General features: G+C 25.5%; 1 protein-coding gene across 1 annotated transcript; it reads left to right on the top strand.

Moving 5' to 3' along the window:
• The first annotated feature begins 16,269 nt into the window (after nt 1-16,269).
• BO88DRAFT_409002 (uncharacterized protein) lies at nt 16,270-18,014 on the top strand. Its single transcript, XM_025707847.1, has 2 exons — nt 16,270-16,946; nt 17,023-18,014. The coding sequence occupies exons 1-2, from the start codon at nt 16,531-16,533 to the stop codon at nt 17,909-17,911; spliced, it is 1,305 nt and encodes a 434-aa protein (XP_025557506.1). The 5' UTR covers nt 16,270-16,530; the 3' UTR covers nt 17,912-18,014.
• Nucleotides 18,015-21,002: the final 2,988 nt, after the last annotated feature.

The following is a 21,002-nucleotide window of genomic DNA, read 5'->3' as shown; positions in this document are numbered from 1 at the left end:
TTAAAAATATCTTCCTATACTATATTGTTTATTTAGATTAAGATAATATTAAAGTCTTCTAGAAAATCTTCAAAGTTTTTATTATCTTATTAAAAAAAATATAACTTTTCTAGAATTCTTATTTTCTAGTTCTTATTTTTATAAATCTTATTAAATTTCTTTATTATTTCTTTATAAATAACTGTACTATTTATAGTCTAGTATTATAATAGGATTCTTCTTTCCGCGCTGTCTTCCAGTTATCTGAATATATAGACTACTCAGGATATATCATCAGGGTATATAACTATATTTATAAAGAATTTAAACTGCAGGTATATTTTAAATCCTGGATAATTTTATTTATTTTATCTATTAAATAATTTAACTTCGGGATATAAAGGTCTTGGTTATGAGATTATATATTAAGAAAAAATAAAAGTATTATAAAATATATTACTTACAGCTTGTGTATTAATAATACTCTGTAACTTATTAATATATTGATTAAGTTATTTATGTTTATTTTATTAGGCTTACTAGTAGAGATTTTATTATTTTATTATCTATTATTCTATTTCTTCTAACCTGCTCATGAGGTCGGCAAGGAATTATAATTATATTATATTATTTATTATTTTACTGTTCTATTTTATTTTATTTATTTTATTAGCCACACAGTCAGGCTCTGTTCCATGAGTTATTTAGAAAAGCTATTTCTAATATTAAAGATTGCCTCTTGATTCCAAGAGTATATTATCTATTAGACAAGAAGAAATAGCTGGTGTTCAAATAGAGGTCTTGGAATATCCGAGATTTTATATATATATTAGTTAGTCAGCAGGCGGTTATAAGGCTGGGTGGCTGAGTCTCCCAGTAGGGACTTGTCCCATAACAATTATAATTTTAATTATAGATTTTCTATAAAACTAGCTGCTGTTATTTTAAAAATATTATATATACTAGTAAAGAGGCTTGTAGCTGTAATAATTCTAAAAAAAAATTATAATTAATAAATAAAGTACTATTTTTATAAGTTAATTATATAAAAAATAAAAAAAAATACTTGTATTATATTAATAATAAATTCAATATTAAACTTAAAAAGATCATGTTTCTTTTAAATATTAATATTTATAACCAGTATTAAATATCCAGTACTGATATTATTAATTAATAAATTAAATAATTTATTAATCCGTTTATTAATCTTAATAATATACTTGCGGATGGAATTATCAGATAAAATATTAAAATAAAATATTTTAAGACCTGATTTCTTAGCTTTTTTAAGTTTAAATAAATTTTAAATTGTAGCAATAACACACTATCTGGCAGTGTGAAATTAGAGAATAAAATATAAGCTAAGACTGCTTGTGATAGAATTACCTAGCTATCGGGACAAAAGTCATCGGGATGATGTATTATAGTGGTTGTGAAAATCATAAGATTATTAATAATAATTCCATATCTCTCCAGCATTTATAAGGTACTGATTCCTCTGTAATAAGCTATTAATTCCTCAAGAATCAGTCTATTTCATGGATATAGACTATCTTTGTTATTATTAAATAAATATATAATATTTAGTGGTTAATTTCTTATTTAGTCAACAGGCTTTTTACTCTGATAAATAGATTTTATTATATTCTGATTCTTTTACTTTAATTACCTAAGAAAGATGCCATCTATTAAAAATAATAAAAAAATAAAAGTATCTAATAATTAAACTAATTTAGAATTATTATTAAATACTATTCCTATTATTAAAGAGATTCAACAGCTAGAATATTATATTTATTAATTAAAATAAATTACCAATCTGTAGCAGAGAATAATTTATTTTTAAAAAAATAATTTTCTAAATAAAATATTCTTAAAATACTACTAATTCTTCTTTAAATTAAATAAAAATAAAAAAGAGATTAAGTTTAAAAATATTTTTTATTTTATTTTAAACTTCAACCTCCAAAAGTATCAGGAATAAATTACTGATTTAAAATATATATTTAGAGATATTTTTAAGAAATATTTATCAGAGAAATATAAGATTTTTATTATTATTAATTATATAGATTTATCCTGCAGGCAGAGATAGTACTGTTTTATTAATAATAAAAATCTAAAAAAAAATAATTTCTTAAAAGATTATAATCTTAATTTAAAGACTAGATCTTTATATTAATTCAAAATATTATTATTTTTTAATCTAATATTATAGCCTAATTAGAATGAGCTTACCAGTGATACAGCTAGAATTTAAGAGAGTTTTATATATATTTTAATAAAATAAAATAATATTTCTTTTATTAAGCAGAGAAAGAAAGAGTCTTATTATATTTTATTAAATTATTTCCAGATCTAAATTATTATATTTAAGAATATATTCTATACTTACTATAGAAGCAGGATAAAATAGTAGCTATTATTATTTATTATTATAAATTCTAAAAGAATAGAGAAAAACATAAATAAAATAATAATTAATTTAATAATTATAAATTATACAAGTGCTTCTAAGAAACTATTAATAAAATTATTAAAAAAGATATCCTGAATTACAGAGAAAATTTTATTAGAAAAAATAATAATTAATTATAATATTTTATATATAAAAATACTTAATACCTTGCAAACTGATACTTTATTAAAAATAAAAGAATTTAATTTACTAGAACCTACTAATTCTTATCAGATTCAGAGAGAAAAATAAAAAAATTAAAATAAATTTTATAATTTTAACTCTTCTATTTATAGTAAGAATTATATATTATTTTTATATTTTTATTTATATCTGAAACAGTCTTAAAATTTTTATAGACCTAGATAACTGTGCTGAAGTAGATATTATTAATTATTAATTTACTAAAATCTATAATCTTCAACATACTCCAGTTACTGTGCTAAAGATTAAAATTATTAATTAAATTATTATTTTTATTTATAATATATAAAAAATTTTTATTACTATTACTAATTTATGAGGAGCTACCTGTACTTTTAAATAATATTATATAAAGATTAACCAGGATTCTTAACTGGAAAATAGTCTTATATTATTTTTAATAATTATATTTTAAGATCTATACATTACCTTATTAGTATAAAATTATTAGTAATAATTTAATATATTATTTATTTTATTACTCTCTGTTACTTAATTTACTGAAGCAACTTGAAACTCAGCAAGAATATATATTATTATTAAATTTTTTAAAAATATTTAGCTACCAGAAGAAAGGCCTTATAATTTATTATTAAATTCTAAGATAATTCTTGTTAAACTTAAATAATTCTAAAATATATTTTTTATAAATTTTTTTTAATAGCTACCCCCTCACGGCTTTACAGATTATATTATTAATATTAAATTTAATAAAATATTTTTTTATAGTCTAATATATCTTTTATCTAAAACTGAACTTAAGATCCTACAAGAATATATTAAAGAGAATCTGAAACTAAGCTAAATTTAATTTTTAAAAAACTTTATTAAAATTTTTATTTTTTTTATATTTAAAAAAAATAGTAGTCTATATCTTTATATAAATTATAAAAATCTTAATAAGATTTTTATTAAAAATCACTATCCTCTACCTCTCATTTCAGAGATTCTTAACAGGGTTTCGGGAAATACCTACTTTTTAAAAATTAATATCAAGAATATATATTACTGAATTTATATTAAAAAAAATAATAAATAAAAGATAATATTTTATATTTAATATAATTACTTTGAATATATAGTTATATTATTTAGATTAACTAATACTCTAGTAATTTTCTAAAATTATATATATACTGCGCTTCGAGGACTTCTTGATAATTTTTATATAATATATTTAGATAATATCCTTATCTTTTTGCTTGATAAGAAATCTTATATAAAATATATTTATCAAATTTTAAAGAGGCTTTGAGAAACTTAACTTTATATAAAATTATTAAAATACTTATTTTACTAATCTAAAGTTAAATTTTTAGAATATATTATTAATTCTGATAGAGTATCCATAAATTCTTAATAAATAAATAATATTATTTTATAATTAATTTTTAAAAATTATCATGATATCCAGATCTTTCTCGGATTCTATAATTTTTATTAATAATTTATTTAAAATTATTCTTATATTATATTATCCCTTACCTTGCTACTTCATGGAACAGTTAACAGGTAAAAGCCAGAAAAAGTTTATTTAATCTTATTTAAATAAATTATTTTTTACTGTTTAATTACTGTCTTCTAATAAGTATTTTTACTAATATATTTCAATCCTATGAAACCCCGCTATTTAAAAACTGATATATCTAAAGAAGGGATGAGTGGCATCTTATTTTAATTTAATAATAAAAATATATTTTATTTAATTATATTTTAATCTTGTAAGTTCTCTAGTACTGAGCTAAATTATAATACTTTAAATTAAGAATTATTTACTATTATTTATTCTTTTAAATAATAATAATAATATCTTGAAGAAGTTTTCCAAATAATTAAGATTTTATTTAATTACTTAAATTTATAATTCTTTATATATTAAACTAGAGTTAATAAAAAATAAACTTAATAACTTATAAGTCTAATTCTTTATAATTTTATTATTAAACACAGAACAGGGAAGTTAAATCTAGTAAATAAATTTTTTAAAATATTTTTTAGATTCCAGATAGAATCTGCTTCTTAAAAGAAATTATTAATTTTAATTTAAAAATAATTCATGAATATATTATTCCTGATAATAAGAAATCTTGCCAAAGAGAAATTCTAGTTTAAATCTTAAAATATACAGAATTACCCTGGATTTGATATTTATATTATATTAAGTTTAAAAGATCCTAATAATCAAGCTAGTATAGAGATAATTAATTAAATTATTTAAATAAATTTATTTTAAGAAAGATTTATTTTTTAATTTATAATATTATAAATATATACCGCAGAAGTTTTATACTCAGATATATATAATTCTGAACTTCAAGAGATAATCTTGTGTTTATAGAATAAAGATCTAGAGATATAATAATAAAAAACTATTATTTAATAAAAATAACCAGGCTAAAAGTATTAGATTATTAAGATAACTAGTTATATTTATTTTAAAAATTAATATTATATTCTATTCTCTGAAATACTATATTAAATACTTATTAAGCTATACCATGATAATCTATTAATAGAATATTTTAGAAAGACCTGAATAGAAGTACTGTTATACAGAAAATTCTACTGGACTAAATTATAGTATAATATAACTGAGTATATTTAAATTTATTTAATATATTAAAAAATTACTATTCTAAAGTATTAACTATATAGTAATTTTAAATTATTACTAATTCCATTTTATTTCTTTATTAAATTAATAATAGATTTTATTACAGGACTACCTCCTATTATTTTATATAGAAAAATTATTAATATTATTTTTATTATTATTAATTAATTTTTAATATATTATTTTTTTATTATTATTTTATTTATAATAACTATACCAGACCTTGCTGAACTGTTCTATTAACAGGTTAAATTAATTTTCAGACTTCTAAATAAGATTATATCTGATAAAGAATTAATCTTTACTAGTAATTTCTAGTTAAATTTAATTTATAATAATTATATAATCTTAAAATTCTTAAAATTCTTAATTATGTTTTACTCTCAAACCAATGGCTAAATAGAACAGATAAACCAGATATTTAAATATTATTTCTAATATTACTCCAGTTATTATAATACTAATTAGCTATTAATTCTACCAAGTACTTAATTCACTTGTAATAATATAAATAATATAATTATAGATTAATTATCTTATAATATTTTTTATAGCTTTTTGCCGGACTTTTATATTTAAATTAAGACTGATTTCCAACAGCGAGAGGTTCTAATAATATAAAATAAGATTAGAAAACTTTAAGAAATAAAAAAACAGCTATAAAAGATATAATAAATAATTATAAAAAAATAAAAAAAATATTATAATAAATATAAAAAACTTTTTTACTTTAAAGAAAAAAATTTAATTAAATTATTAATTTAGAATCTATAATTCAAAGAATTAAAAAAACTAGTTTTAAAGTTTATAAAATTCTTTCAGATTTTTAAATATATCAGATCTTAAATATATCACTTATACTTATCTGAGAAATATAAATAAATTTATAATATATTTTATATTTCCCTGTTGGAACTATAGAATATAGAAAGAAACTAGAAAGAATTACTTCTAATACCAGATCTAGATAATAAAGATAAATAGAAAGTCAAAGAAATTAAAAACTATTAATAATATAATAATTAAGATTACTATCTGATCAAATGGAAAGACTAGCTGAGTAAATATAATTAATAAATTTCTAGTAAAAATATAAAAAATACACCTGAAGTTATAAAGTAATATTAAAAATCTTATAAAAAGTACTATATATCAAGAAAACAGAAGATAATTATTAGTAAATTATTCTATATTTTTAAAAAATAAATTATAAGAATATTAATCTCTTGATATTTCTTGTCAACTATATTATTATAAATTAAATATACTAATAGATATAAAATCATCCTGTTACAAGGCAGCAGGAGATATCTAAATATATTTAATTATATTTATTATTTATTTATAAAATAAATAATAATAATATCCAGACTCTCTTATAGACTAGAAATAAAAATAAGAAATGAATTAATTAAATTATAAATCTCAGAAGCTATATTATATTTACTAAAATTATTACTATTATCTGATATAATTTTATTAATAATATCAGGATATTGCACACGGGCTATCTTAGTAATAATATTTAAGTAGAATCTCAGGATTAAAGTCCAGACTATATAATTTTTATTTTCTAGTATTAAATAAAGTAGCAAATCATGTTTATATATTTAATACTATACAGAAGTAGCACCGGCAGGAGATAAAAAAATTAATAAACTAATAATTTAATAATAAATAATAAGAAATAAATTATATTTTATTATATTTATTTATTAAAATACTACTGATTAGTTACTTATTCTAGTTATTTATAAGATTTTTATATCTGGATGGTTTTCTTTGATTTCTTAAGACTAAACTAGCGAGCGTGAACTAACTTTATATAATTATATATAATAATTAAATTTAATATCTTTTTAAGGATAATATATTTAATATTTTTATTTTAATATTCTGTATTTATTAATTTCACTTGCCACTTGAGAATAGTAGTGAAATTATAAGTATTACTAAATATTTCTGTATTAGTCTAGCCAATGTTAGTATTATATTCAGTATAGTAAAGAAAATTAAGTAATACTTATTATAAGATATATTTTTTTTTCTCAGAATATTAATAACACAGTATTAAAGTGTAAGTATTTTAATAATAATTAATATTATAAAGAACTTCCTCAGTAATATTAAAATTAATATTAATAATACAGAGATAATATATATAAAAAGATATTAAATTTTAATAGATTATTTTTATAATATATAAATCTTTTTCTTAGGAGCTACTTTGGGAGGTATATTAAAAGATTTAATATAAAATATATAATCTGAAAATAAATAAAATAAGAAATAAATATAAAGAGATACTTGATTATTAAGTAATTAATATATAATAATAGAAATAATGAAAAGCACGCGAAATAATAATAAAAAGTAAATAGAATAATCACAGGAGATTAAAAAAAAGATAATTATAAAATAAAAAAAGAAGAAAAAGAAAAATAATATAAAAAATTTTATTATTTATACTTTTTTATAATAAATCTATTCATGTAAATATAATTAAATACTAATAAAGCTATATAGAATTAGTATATAATTTTATTTATATTAGATATCTTGTAAATCTTTTATCTTGTGATAGAATAATCTAGCTATCGGGATAAAAGTCATCGGGATGACGTATTATAGTGGTTGTGAGAGTCATGAGATTATTAATAGTGGTTTTATATCTCTCCGGCACCTATAAGGTACTGATTCCTCTGTAATAAGCTATTAATTTCTCAAGAATCAGTCTATTTTATAAATATAAGCTATCTTTGTCATTATCAGATAAATATATAATATTTAATAATTGATTTTTTATCTAATTAACAGGCTTTCTACTCTGATAAGTAGATCTTATTATATTCTGATCCTTCTACTTTAACTATCTAAGGAAGATGCTACTTATTAAAAATAATAAAAAAATAAAAGTATCTAGTAATTAAATTAATCTAAAATTATTATTAGATATTATTCCCACTGTTAAAGAGATTTAACAGCTAGAAGATTATATTTATTAATTAGAATAAGTTATTAATCTATAACAGAAAATAATTTATTTTTAAAAAAATAATTTTCTAAATAAAATATTCTTAAGACACTACTAATCCTTTTTTAAATTAGATAAGAATAAGAAAAAAATTAAATTTAAAAATATTTTTTACTTTATCCTGAACTTTAATCTCTAAAAGTGTCAGGAATGGATTACTAATTTAGAATATATATTCAGAGATACTTCTAAGAAGTATTTATCAGAGAAATATAAGATTCTTATTATTATTAATTATATAGACCCATCCTGCAGGCAGAGATAGTATTATTTTATTAATAATAAGAATCTGAAAGAAAGGCAATTCCTTGAAAGATTATAATTTTAATTTAAAGACTAGATTCTTATATTAATTTAAAATACTACCACTTTTTAATCTGATATTATAGTCTAATTAGAACAGGCTTACCAGTAATATAACCAGGATCTAAAAGAGTTTTATATATATCTTAATATTTTAAAATAATACTTTCCTTGCTAAACAGAAAAAGAAAGAGTTTTATTATATTTTACTAAATTATTTCTAAATCTAAATTATTATATTCAAGAGCATATTCTATACTTACTAAAAGAATAAAATAAAATAATAACTATTATTATTTATTATTATAAATTATAAGAGAATAGAGAAAAATGTAAATAAAATAATAACTAATTTAGTAATCATAAACCATACAAGTACTTCCAAGAAATTATTAGTAAAATTATTAAAAAAGATATCCTGAATCACAGGAAAAATTCTATTAGAAAAAATAATAATTAATTATAATATTTTATATATAAAAGTATCTAATATCTTGCGAACTGATATTTTACTAAAGATAAAAGAATTTAATCTGCTAGAATCTATTAATCCTTATCAGATTCAGAGGGAAAAGTAGAGGAGTTAAAATAAATTCTATAATTTTAATTTCTTTATTTATAATAGAAACTATATATTATTTTTATATTTTTATTTATATCTAAAACAGCCTCGAAACCTTTACAGACCTAGATAACTATACTGAAGTAAATATTATTAATTACCAGTTTATTAAAATCTATAATCTTTAATGTACCCCAGTTACTGTACTAAAGATTAAAGCTATTAATTAAATCACTACTTTTACTTATAGTATATAGAAAGTCTTTATTATTACTACTGATTTACAAGAAGCCACCTGCACTTTCAAATAATATTATATAAAAATTAACTAAGATTTTTAATTAAAAAATAATCTTGTATTATTTTTAATAACTATGCTTCAAGATCTATACATTATCTTATCAGTATAGAACCATTAGTAATAATTCAGTATATTATTTATTTTATTACTCTCTGTTACTTAATTTATTAAAATAATTTAAAATTTAATAAAAATATATACCATTATCAAGCTCCCTGAAGATATCTAGTTATTAAAAAAAATCTTATAATTTATTATTAAATCCTGAGATAATTTCTGTTAAACTTAAATAATTTTAAAATATATTTTTTATAGATTTTTTTTAATAACTACCTCCTCACAACTCTGTAAACTATATTATTAATATTAAATTTAATAAAATATTTTTTTACAGTCTAATATACCCCTTATCTAAAGCTGAACTTAAAATTCTATAAAAATATATTAAAAAAAATCTGAAATTAAATTAAATTTAATTTTTAAAAAGCTCTACTAGAGTTTTTATTTTCTTTATATTTAAGAAAGATAATAATCTATATCTCTATATAAATTATAAAAATCTTAATAAGATTTTTATTAAGAATTACTATTTTCTACCTCTTATTTCAGAGATTCTTGACAGGATCTCAGGAAGTACCTACTTTTCAAAGATTAATATTAAGAATATATATTACTAAATTTATATTAAAAAAAATAATAAATAGAAAATAGTATTTTATATTTAATATAACTACTTTAAATATACAGTCATACTATTTAGATTAACTAATACTTCAATAACTTTTTAAAACTATATATATACTGCGCTTTGAGGATTTCTTGATAATTTTTATATAGTATATCTAGATAATATCCTCATCTTTTCACCTGATAAGGAATCTTATATAAAGTATATTTATTAAATTTTAAAGAGATTTTAAAAAGCTTAACTTTATATAAAATTATTAAAATATTTATTCTATTAATCTAAAATTAAATTTCTAGAATATATTATTAATTCTAATAGAGTATCCATAGATCCTTAATAAGTAAATAATATTATTTTATAATTAATTTTTAAAAGTTATTATAATATCCAGGTCTTCCTCAGATTCTATAATTTTTATTAATAATTTATTTAAAATTATTCTTATATTATATTACCTCTTATCTTACTACTTCATGGAATAGTCAACGGGTAAAAACTAGAAAAGATCTATTTAATCTTATCTAAATAAATTATTTTCTATTATCTAATTATTATTTTCTAATAAGTACTTCTACTAATATATTTCAATCCTATAAAATCCTGCTATTTAGAAACTAATATATCTAAGAAAAAAATGAGTGGCATCTTATCTTAATCTAATAATAAAAATATATTTTATCTAGTTATATTTTAATTTTATAAGTTCTCCAGTATTGAGCTAAATTATAGTACTCTAGATCAAGAATTATTTATTATTATTTATTTTTTTAAATAATAATAATAATATCTCAAAGGAGCTTCCTAAATAATTAAGATCTTATTTAATTATTTAAACTTATAATTTTTCATATATTAAACTAAAGTTAACAGGAGACAAGCTTAATAACTTATAAATCTAATCTTTTATAATTTTATTATTAAATACAGAATAGAGAAGTTAAATCCAGCAGATAAATTTTCTAGAATATTTTTTAAATTCTAGATAAAACCTGTTTTTTAAAAAAAATTATTAACCCTGATTCAAAAATAATTTATAAATATATTATTCCTGATAATAAAAGATCTTGCCAAAGAGAAATCCTAGTTTAAATCTTAAAATATACAGGATTACTCTGGATTTAATACCTGTATTATATTAAGTTCAAAGAATCCTAATAATTAAGCTAGTATAAAAATAATTAACTAGATTATTTAAATAAATTTATCTTAAGAAAGATTTATTCTCTAATCTATAATATTATAAATATATACCACAGAAATTTTATACTTAGATATATATAATTCCGAACTTCAAGAGATAATCTTGTGTTTACAGAATAAAAATTCAGAAATATAATAGTAAAAAACTATTATTTAATAAAAGTAACTAGACTAAAAATATTAGACTATTAAAATAACTAGCTATATCTATTTTAAAGATTAATATTATATTCTATTCTCTGAAATACTATATTAAACACTTATCAAGCTATACCATGATAATTTATTAGTAGAATACTTTAAAAAGACTTAAATAGAAGCACTATTATATAGAAAGTTCTACTAGACTAAATTATAATATAATATAACTGAGTATATTTAAATTTATCTAATATATTAAGAAACTACTACTCCAAAATATTAATTATATAATAATCTTAAATTATTACTAATTCCATCTTGTCCCTTTACTAAATTAATAATAAATTTTATCACAGGACTATCTCCTATTATCTAATATAGAAAAACTATTAATACTATTCTTATTATTATTAATTAATTCTTGAAATATTATTTTTTTTTTACTATTCTATTTATAATAACCACACCAGACCTTGCTAAATTATTTTATTAACAGGTTAAATTAATTTTCGGATCTCTAAATAGAATTATATCTGATAGAGAATCAATCTTTACCAGTAAATTCTAATTAAACTTAATTTATAATAATTATATAATCTTAAAATTCTTGATTATATTCCACCCTCAAACTGATGGCTAAATAAAATAAATAAACTAGATATTTAAATACTATCTTTAATACTACTCCAGCTATTATAATACTAACTGGCTATTAATTCTACCAAGTACTCAATTTACTTGCAATAATATAAATAATATAATTATAGACTAATTATTTTATAATATTCTCTATGGCTTTTTACTAGATTTTCATATCTGAATTAAGGCTGATTCCCAACAGTAAGAGATTCTAGTAATATAAAATAAAATCAGAAAACTTTAAAAAATAAGAGAACAGCTATAAAAAATATAGTAAATAACTATAAAAAAACAAAAGAAATACTATAATAAATATAAAAAGCTATTTTACTTCAAAGAAAAAGATTTAATTAAATTATTAATCTAAAATCTACAGTTCAAAGAATTAAGAAAATTAATTTTAAAATTTATAAGATTCTTTCAGATCCTTAAATATATTAAATTCTAAATATATTATTTATACTTACCTGAGAAATATAGATAAATTTATAATATATTTTATATTTTCCTGTTAAAATTATGGAATATAAGAAGAAACCAGAAAGAACTACTCCTAATATTAAATTTAAATAATAAAAATAAATAGAAAATCAAAGAAGTCAAAGATTATTAATAATATAATAATTAAGATTATTATCTGATTAAATAGAAAGACTGGCCGAGCAAGTATAATTAATAGATTTTTAGTAAAAATATAAAAAATATACCCGAAGCCATAAAATAATATTAGAAATTCTATAAGAAGCGCCATGTATCAAGAAAATAAAAAATAATTATTAATAAATTACTCTATATTTTTAAAAAATAAATTATAAAAATATCAATCTCTTAATATTCCTTATCAACTATATTATCACAGATTAAATATACTAATAAATATAAAATCATCCTGCTACAAGATAGCAGGGGACATCCAAATATATCTAATTATATTTATTATTTATTTATAAAATAAATAATAATAATATCCAGACTCTCTTACAGGCTAGGAATAAAAACAGGAAATAAATTAATCAGATTATAAATCTTAAAAATCATATTATATCCACTAAAATTATTATTATTATCTAATATAATTGAATTAATAATATCAGAGTATTATACACAGGTTATCTCAGTAATAATATCTAAATAGAATCTCAGGACTAAAGTCCAGACTATATAATCTTTATCTTTTAATATTAAATAAAGCAGTAAATTATACTTATATATCTAGTATTATACAGGAATAATACTAGCAGGGGACAGAGAAATTAATAAATTAATAATCTAATAATAAATAATAAAAAATAAGTTATATCCTGCTATATTTATTTATTAAAATATCATTAATTAGTTATTTATTCTAGTCATTTATAAAATTCTTATACCTGGATAGTTTTCTTTGATCTCTTGAGACCAAACTGGCAAGTATAAACTAATTTTATATAATTATATATAATAACCAAATTTAATATCTTCTTAAGAATAATATATTTAATATTTTTATTCTAGTATTTTATATTTATCAGTTCCACTTGCCACTTGAGAATAGTAGTGAAATTATAAATATTACTAAGTATTCCTATATTAATCTAGCCAATGTTAGTATTATATCTAGTATAATAAAGAGAATTAAATAATATTTATTATAAAATATATTTTTCTTTCCTTAGAATACTGATAATACAGTACCAAAGCACGGGCATTTTAATAATAGTTAATATTATAAGAAACTCTCTCAGTGACATTAAAATTAATATTAATAATACAGAGACAATGCATGTAAAAAAAATATTAAATTTTAATAAATTATTTTTATAATACACAAATCTTCTTCTTAGAAGCTGCTTTGGGAGGTATATTAAAAAATCTAATATAAAATATATAATCTGAGAGTAAATAAAGTAAGAAATAAATATAAAAAAATATCTAATTACCAAGTAATTAGTATATAATAATAGAAATAATAAAAAACATGCGAAATAATAATAAAAAGTAAACAGAATAATCACAGGAGACTAAAAAAAAGATAATTATAAAATAAAAAAAAAGAAAAAAAGAAATAATATAAAAAATTTTATTATTTATATTTTTTTATAATAAATCTACCTATGTAAATATAATTAAATATTAATAAAGCTATACAGAATTAATATATAATTCTATTTATACTGGATACCCCGCGGGTCCTCTATCTTTTGTTATTAAATTTCTATTATTTTAAATCAGGAATATATAAGATTATCTCTAATATTTAAGTCAGGTGGCTCGTCCCAGCAGAGAAGAGTATTATTTATGATAAAATAATCTAATTATCAGAATAAAAGTCATCAGGATAATATATTATAATAATTATAAGAGTTATAAGATTATTAATAGTAATTCTATATCTCTCTGGCATTTATAAAGTACTGATTCCTCTATAATAAGCTACTGATCCCTCAAGGATCAGTCTATTTCGTGGATATAGGCTACCTTTATCATTATCAGATGAATATATAGTGTTTAGTGGTTGATTCCTTACCTAGTCAACAGGCTTTCTACCCTGACAAGTAGATCCTATCACATATCTTTTATTATCAGATCTCTATTATTCTAAATTAGAAATATATAAGATTATTTTTAATACCTGAGTCAGGTGGCTTATCCCAGCAGAAAAAAGCATTATATATAATAAAATAATCTAGCTATCAGGACAAAAGTTATTAGAATAATATATTATAATAATTATAAGAATTATAAGATTATTAATAATAGTTCTATATCTTTCTAGTATTTATAAAATACTAATTCCTCTGTAATGAGCTACTAATCTCTCAAGAATCAGTCTATTTCATGGATATAGGCTACCTTTGTCATTATCAGATGAATATATGGTATTTAGTGGTTGATTCCTTACCTAGTCGACAGGCTTTCTACCCTGACAAGTAGATCCTATCACACTGCTATCAGAACAGTTAGTAATAAAAATAATATATTTTTTAGATATTGTTTTATAGGGGAGGGGAAGTCCCAGGAAATTTTAATAAAAAAATAATGTTAGAAGAACTGAACTAAGAGCAGTATATATAATACTATTTAGCTTCCTAGTACAGGCTAACAGTAGTCAGTACTTAGAAGTAGACAAAGAAGTGATGTTAAACTGGACATTATAAGTAATATAATAATCAAAATTTTAAAGGACAACAGTTCGAACATCTTAAATAAATAAGCTAATTTAGATTAACAAAAGCTTCAGGTTAATATGGGTGGCAGGAAGAATCAGACCGCCTTGCTATTGTTCTTTTCGCCCTCGATATGGGTGACAAGCCACAGTTCTCCTACCCCCTGTATTGATTTGACATGGCCCCTTTCTTTGCCGCTAACATGCTTCTTGTAGCAAGGTTTTGTTCCAAAATTATCCATGGTAATCCTCACTCAGCCGGATATGTTAAAATCTAAGAATGTCAGTTCGAGCAGCTATTAGAGATGTTTGGTCAGCTGTTAGACTAGATCAAACTAATATGAAAGGGTTCAATGATTAACTCCTTGGACTGGCGAGGGGCCAAATTGTATAGTTGGTAGATTTTGTTGTGAATCAAGTTTCTATATCCCAGGTGTTACATGGTATCTTAGGAACCCCGCGACTACTGATATTAAATGCTCGAGGTTCCCACTAGCCATATATTAGCACTAAAGTCACGTGAAGACGGTAGACCGCGCAATACCTCGGGTGTATCAACGTGACGAAAACCATGAAACAATGTCTTGTCGGCACAGGCAAGTCAACGATGGCTCATGCCATGGCTCGCAGCCCTTATCGCCCAGGATCATGTCCGGGCCTGATCCACGACTATTGCTGCCCAAATCTTGCGCAAGACTGCCCCGTAAGCTTGGAAGATGATGGTTAGTTAATTGTGCTTGGACATCTTACAATAGGCTACAATTACCGACGAAAGGTAGTATTGATGCCATTGGATGAACTTTTGTCGCTGGTCTCCACAGGCGGCTTGCCATGTGACCGGCTTCACTCCAGAAATACGCAGCCAGGAATAGCCATCCACTTCGAAATCTCACGTACGCGCCCGCACTAGTATTGCGGGCAATACGTAACAGCCATCGGACAAATGCACACTGCCTCCCCACGACGCCGATCGTTTGAGCAGCCGCCGCCGCCCCACCCCGACCACCTTGGAACTTTTGCCCACCACAGAGCAGCAGTTGGTATGTGAACACGGCGTTTACAGCCTGACCAGGTGATACTGCATTGAAGTGATAAAAGCCCATCTAGCCCCCAGGAATATCCCATTCATCTACAATCCTAAAATCCTTACCTATACTGCCTCTGGACTTTTGATCTCGCCTTGTTCATCTAAACTAGTTCACCTTTTTTCTTGGTGCTTTGCACAGTCAGTCAAGCGATACCACTGCACACAGAAAACCATGGCGGAACCAATCGGACTCGCCTCTGGAATACTTGCCTTGGCAACTTTCGCATTTCAGGGCACTGTCTCGCTTTATGAGACGGTGAACAGCTTCCGTTCGCACCCAAAGCGTGTGCGCGAGCTTCTCGACGAGCTGGAAGCTTTGAGGGCTGTGTTGGCGCCCCTTATTGAGCTAGTTGAATCGAACTCTGATGCAAATCTCTCAGCCTTAGATTTGCCGTTACTTCGTTGTGGCAATGCCTGCAAGGAGTTTCAGCAGGAGTTGGTGCGGTGCGTGTCAAGATCGAGCAATAATCGGACTAGCTTCCGTGACTGGGCAAGAATCACATACTTGGGTGATAATATCGATGATTTCCGTCACTTGTTGGCAGGGTATAAGGCCACAATCAATATTGCCCTAACTGATGCAACTCTGTAAGCCATCCCCACCCCAACGACATTGGTATCTTATCAAACTTCTCCGTCGTCATGATTTCTGATTCCGCACCAGACGCAAATCGGCGGTCGCTGTTGAGAGCATTGAGAACTATGAGGCTCTCATTCAGGATGCAAAAGAGGACCTGGTAGCCCGACTCGAGAGTATAGATCAAAAGCTGGAGCAGCTGGCTGAAAAGGACGGAACTCTATCCGATCCGGATGCAGCCGAACTGTACTCCCTGAAGGAGGAGCGCCGGAGCACAGAGAAATGCCTTCAGATTTGCGCCCAATTGTCAGACCATATCGACCAGATACAGCTCCTATCCGACGACACGAGCCCAGCTGGAGGATCTGAGATGGCTGATTCGTCGCCCGAGACTGTCACGAACAAAGGCTTACAGGAATGTAAAAGGAGCCTTGTTGCAACAACTGCCAAGCTGGAAAAGCATATGCAGGAGGTGATGGATCAAATTCTTGCTAAATCTAAACGTAGAATCTCCTCTGACGAAGATACCCAAGTTTTATCGCGGCTACGCGATGAGTGGGAAGCTGCTCGGCAGTGTCTTGACATATGCTCTCATGCTGATAGCAACTTCAAGGAGTCCGTCAGTGTTATCGAAAACTATGGTACTGGGGACGCTCTTCAGTTCATGGTCTCCGCGAATGGGAAGGTTCTCCATGGGAAAAACCGAGGAATGGGCTGGAGGAGCAGACAAGTAGGAGGTTATATGAGCAACGGAACAATACAGCAGCTATCGCGAGATCTCACTGTTGCGCATCCTATTTCTCTGAGAGCCGATAATAAGCCTTTCTCGAAGACCAGCCTTATGCCAGATGCAAGTGACGTGGCGGAGTATCAAACAACGCCTGAGTTCAGTGAACGGTATGGGCGGGGCTTTACCCTAAGCCCAACTCTCAAGCCAGAGACGAACACAACGTTCCGCAGCATGAGCAGGGAGTGAATGAAATCAGACGCGGCAAAAATATAAGCTTTACCAGAAAGCAGTATTTCATATTGCCAGTGAACATTCCCTAGATTCTGATTCCTTTCTTCACATAATTTTGGTCTAGAAAATACAATGTTTCAATTTATATATGATATTCATCACGATCCTTATATATTAGGCTGCAAGTGTCAACGTTTTCTTTAAGTACTAGCGGCATTGTATCCTTGGGTCACTGTAACTATGAGGAATTAACTTATCAATACCAGTAGGGTCGTGTTGGCCACCTCACTTGGTAAATGCCAATTGATAAATAGCAGGTTTTTTTTTTTTTTTTTTTTTTTTTTTTTTTTTTTTTTTTTTTTTATGGCATAACATAAAAATTGGACGACCGATATGGTTGGGCAGTCCATTCTGCAATGAATAATATACAAAAGTTCCTCCTATCTTATGCGTCAAAACGGCGCTCTGTGCCAAGTAGACGAAACCGATGTATCACTGGCTATCAAGCAGCAGGGATGTCTCGAACATAGCACTTTGTAACAAAGCAATCATTCTGTTTATTTATATCCTAGGAAAGGTTGGAACACCATTAGAAACTCATTCTCATCTAGCTAATGTACAATCTAATAGCTCCTCAAACGTAGTTATATCTAAAGTAGAACTAAATAGGTATGCGGATAGCAAGATGGGCTGTCCAACCGGTTCTTCACTCAATCTACCTACTTGAGACGGCGGTCACGAAGCAGATAATCTCTACAATTGTCTGTCTGATTCACTTACATTACTGCCTCATCATGCCTGATTCAGAAGGACGAGTCAGTAACTGCGGTTAATCATTCTGTCTCGTAGTTAAGGCATCCATTTCACCTAATTACTGCAGAAATATAGCCAGAGTCTGCTTAATATATATATAGCAGGTAGATATAAACATTCCTATTAACTTGACCTGACCTGACCGATAGTTTCTTGAATAAGCAGAACAATTCTAATACCTTCAGTATTGGTAATTGTTTATTATATACAATGTACCTATTCAAGTAAACGATAAGACAGCCAAGAATTTTGTTCCAAACAGCAGCTGTATTTCATCTTACTTGCGAATAATGACTAGTACATATCTAGCCAGACTGCTACCGTTCCAGGCTTCAGAGAGATGATGTATAGCTTCTCGTTCTAAGTATGCCATGTTTTCTAAAGCTTTTTTTCAAATGCATATTTTTGTAAGGTAAAACATTCCTTTTTAATTTTTGATCCTACATCTGATAAGATCTTATATAAAGACCTATTGACTGCAGACCCCTGTAGTGGTAAATAGACAGAAGCCATACAAGCCATGGCCGGGGTCATGAACAGCCTCCTGCAGGGTACCCAGTTTGTCGGAGGGCTCTGCACCACCGGATCTACTAGCCCAAACTTCAGTTCCAAGCTGCCTAAGGAACTAGTTCAGTCCAAGAACTGGCAGGACTCATGTCCCTGACATCACTGGTATTTGGGAATAGTTCCTTGCCACTGATGGCTTTGTACACAGCGGTGCGTCCAACAGCGCGGATGAAGAGGCCAAAAGAAACCAGAGACCCATGCTCCCTAATGCCGTGTATGTTTAGAATGTGCGACTTCACATTGCGTATGCCGAGTGCCTTGATAGCGAGTACAGACAAACACGAAAGGCGTCAGCAAATACCTTCTCTGATAGTACGAAAACCTATCCCAGGATAATTTCATCCTCCAATCAATATAAACCCAATTCAAACTGTCTAGGCTTCCTGCAAACACGTGGAAGTCATTGTAAGTTTCTGATCAGAGCTCCCTACATGATAAAACAACTCCAAAAGCACTTAGAGCGGCCCATATGCATCGTCAGGTCGCAAAGTCTGGCAGAGCGCCTTTCATCTGTCTTCTATTTAATTAAAGCTGTTTCTTAAAGTGATGCAGGGATATATCCGCTGGTAGGATCTTTACCGCCGCTGTCCAGTGGAAAATTTGCCTGACAATGTGATCTAAGCAGGACCAATTTGAAATACCACCTTATTCTGTGATCATATCTTCAACTGTGTCTATCTATATGCTCATCGAAAGTGTTACGGGCAGCCTTAGTCTGATTTACCTGTTGTTTTAGGTATGATCTTACTATCTTGTGTCATGATTGCTTCATCTATTTGATATATGCCTATTAAAGAGGTATTATTTGAACCGTAGAATTGCTTCTGCGGCTGTTTTTATAGCATAAGACACTTAGAAAATAGGTTCCATAAGGTCCGTATGAATTACTCCATAGTGGAACTTCCTTACGGTCTTGTTGATTGATATCTAGGCACCAATCGCAGCATTATATAAATACCAAGATGCCAAATATTATTTTTGCCATATCCATCTATGTTGACATCGGCTGAAAGTTGATTCCAGAAATTGATAGTAGTATTCCGATCACAACTCCTGCGCAGGAAGTTGTGAACATTTAATTGTACTATCAGGAGCCGAGATTCCACAAAAGGCTTTAGTTAGGGAGTTGATTACAGTAGTATGTCTATCTTGGGGAATAAAGGCTCTTAAAATCGAGCCACACACATCATCAGTGGCCTCGACCACTATGAGAAGGCCGGGCTTGTTTGTAGGAACCAGAGATTTGTTAATCCTATTCCACTGGGGTTGGTGCGTCGCATATGGGATTCCTTTAGGGTGTGATGGCGAGCGACGTGACTGAGGCACATGACGTACTTTCGCTTACTTTGTTTTTTACACATGAACTTATTATGGTTATTCTATTTGCTTTATCTCACTTATCTTTATTATTTATATGCTGGATTCTTCGATTTCTTTTTCTTATAAAATAAGTCAATATATCTTATTGTTATATTAATTATAATTAGACAAAAGGGCATATTTATTAATCTAACAAGATTTATAAGAACAGTTATGTTATCAAAAATTCTTATGAATATTACTTTTCAGAGATATTCTTTATATTATCAGTTAGACATGAATGTTAGAAGCCCAATCAGATGTTGTTCCTCTTGTTGGGCTGACAAATATCCCGCAGTAGTGTTTATTAGGCAGAAGCCATCAGTGGTCGCGCACGGCAGCACAGCCTCAATGCTGCCATTGAATC

Source organism: Aspergillus vadensis (assembly GCF_003184925.1).
Source record: "Aspergillus vadensis CBS 113365 unplaced genomic scaffold BO88scaffold_37, whole genome shotgun sequence".
In the NCBI taxonomy this organism is placed as follows: Eukaryota; Fungi; Ascomycota; class Eurotiomycetes; order Eurotiales; family Aspergillaceae; genus Aspergillus; species Aspergillus vadensis.
This window is presented reverse-complemented; position numbering and strand designations above follow the sequence as displayed.

Coding starts and splice junctions, on each gene's coding strand:
- BO88DRAFT_409002 (XM_025707847.1), top strand. CDS start 16,531: ATGGCGGAACCAATCGGACTCGCCTCTGGAATACTTGCCTTGGCAACT. Junction 16,947..17,022: donor GCCCTAACTGATGCAACTCT/GTAAGCCATCCC, acceptor ATTCCGCACCAG/ACGCAAATCGGCGGTCGCTG.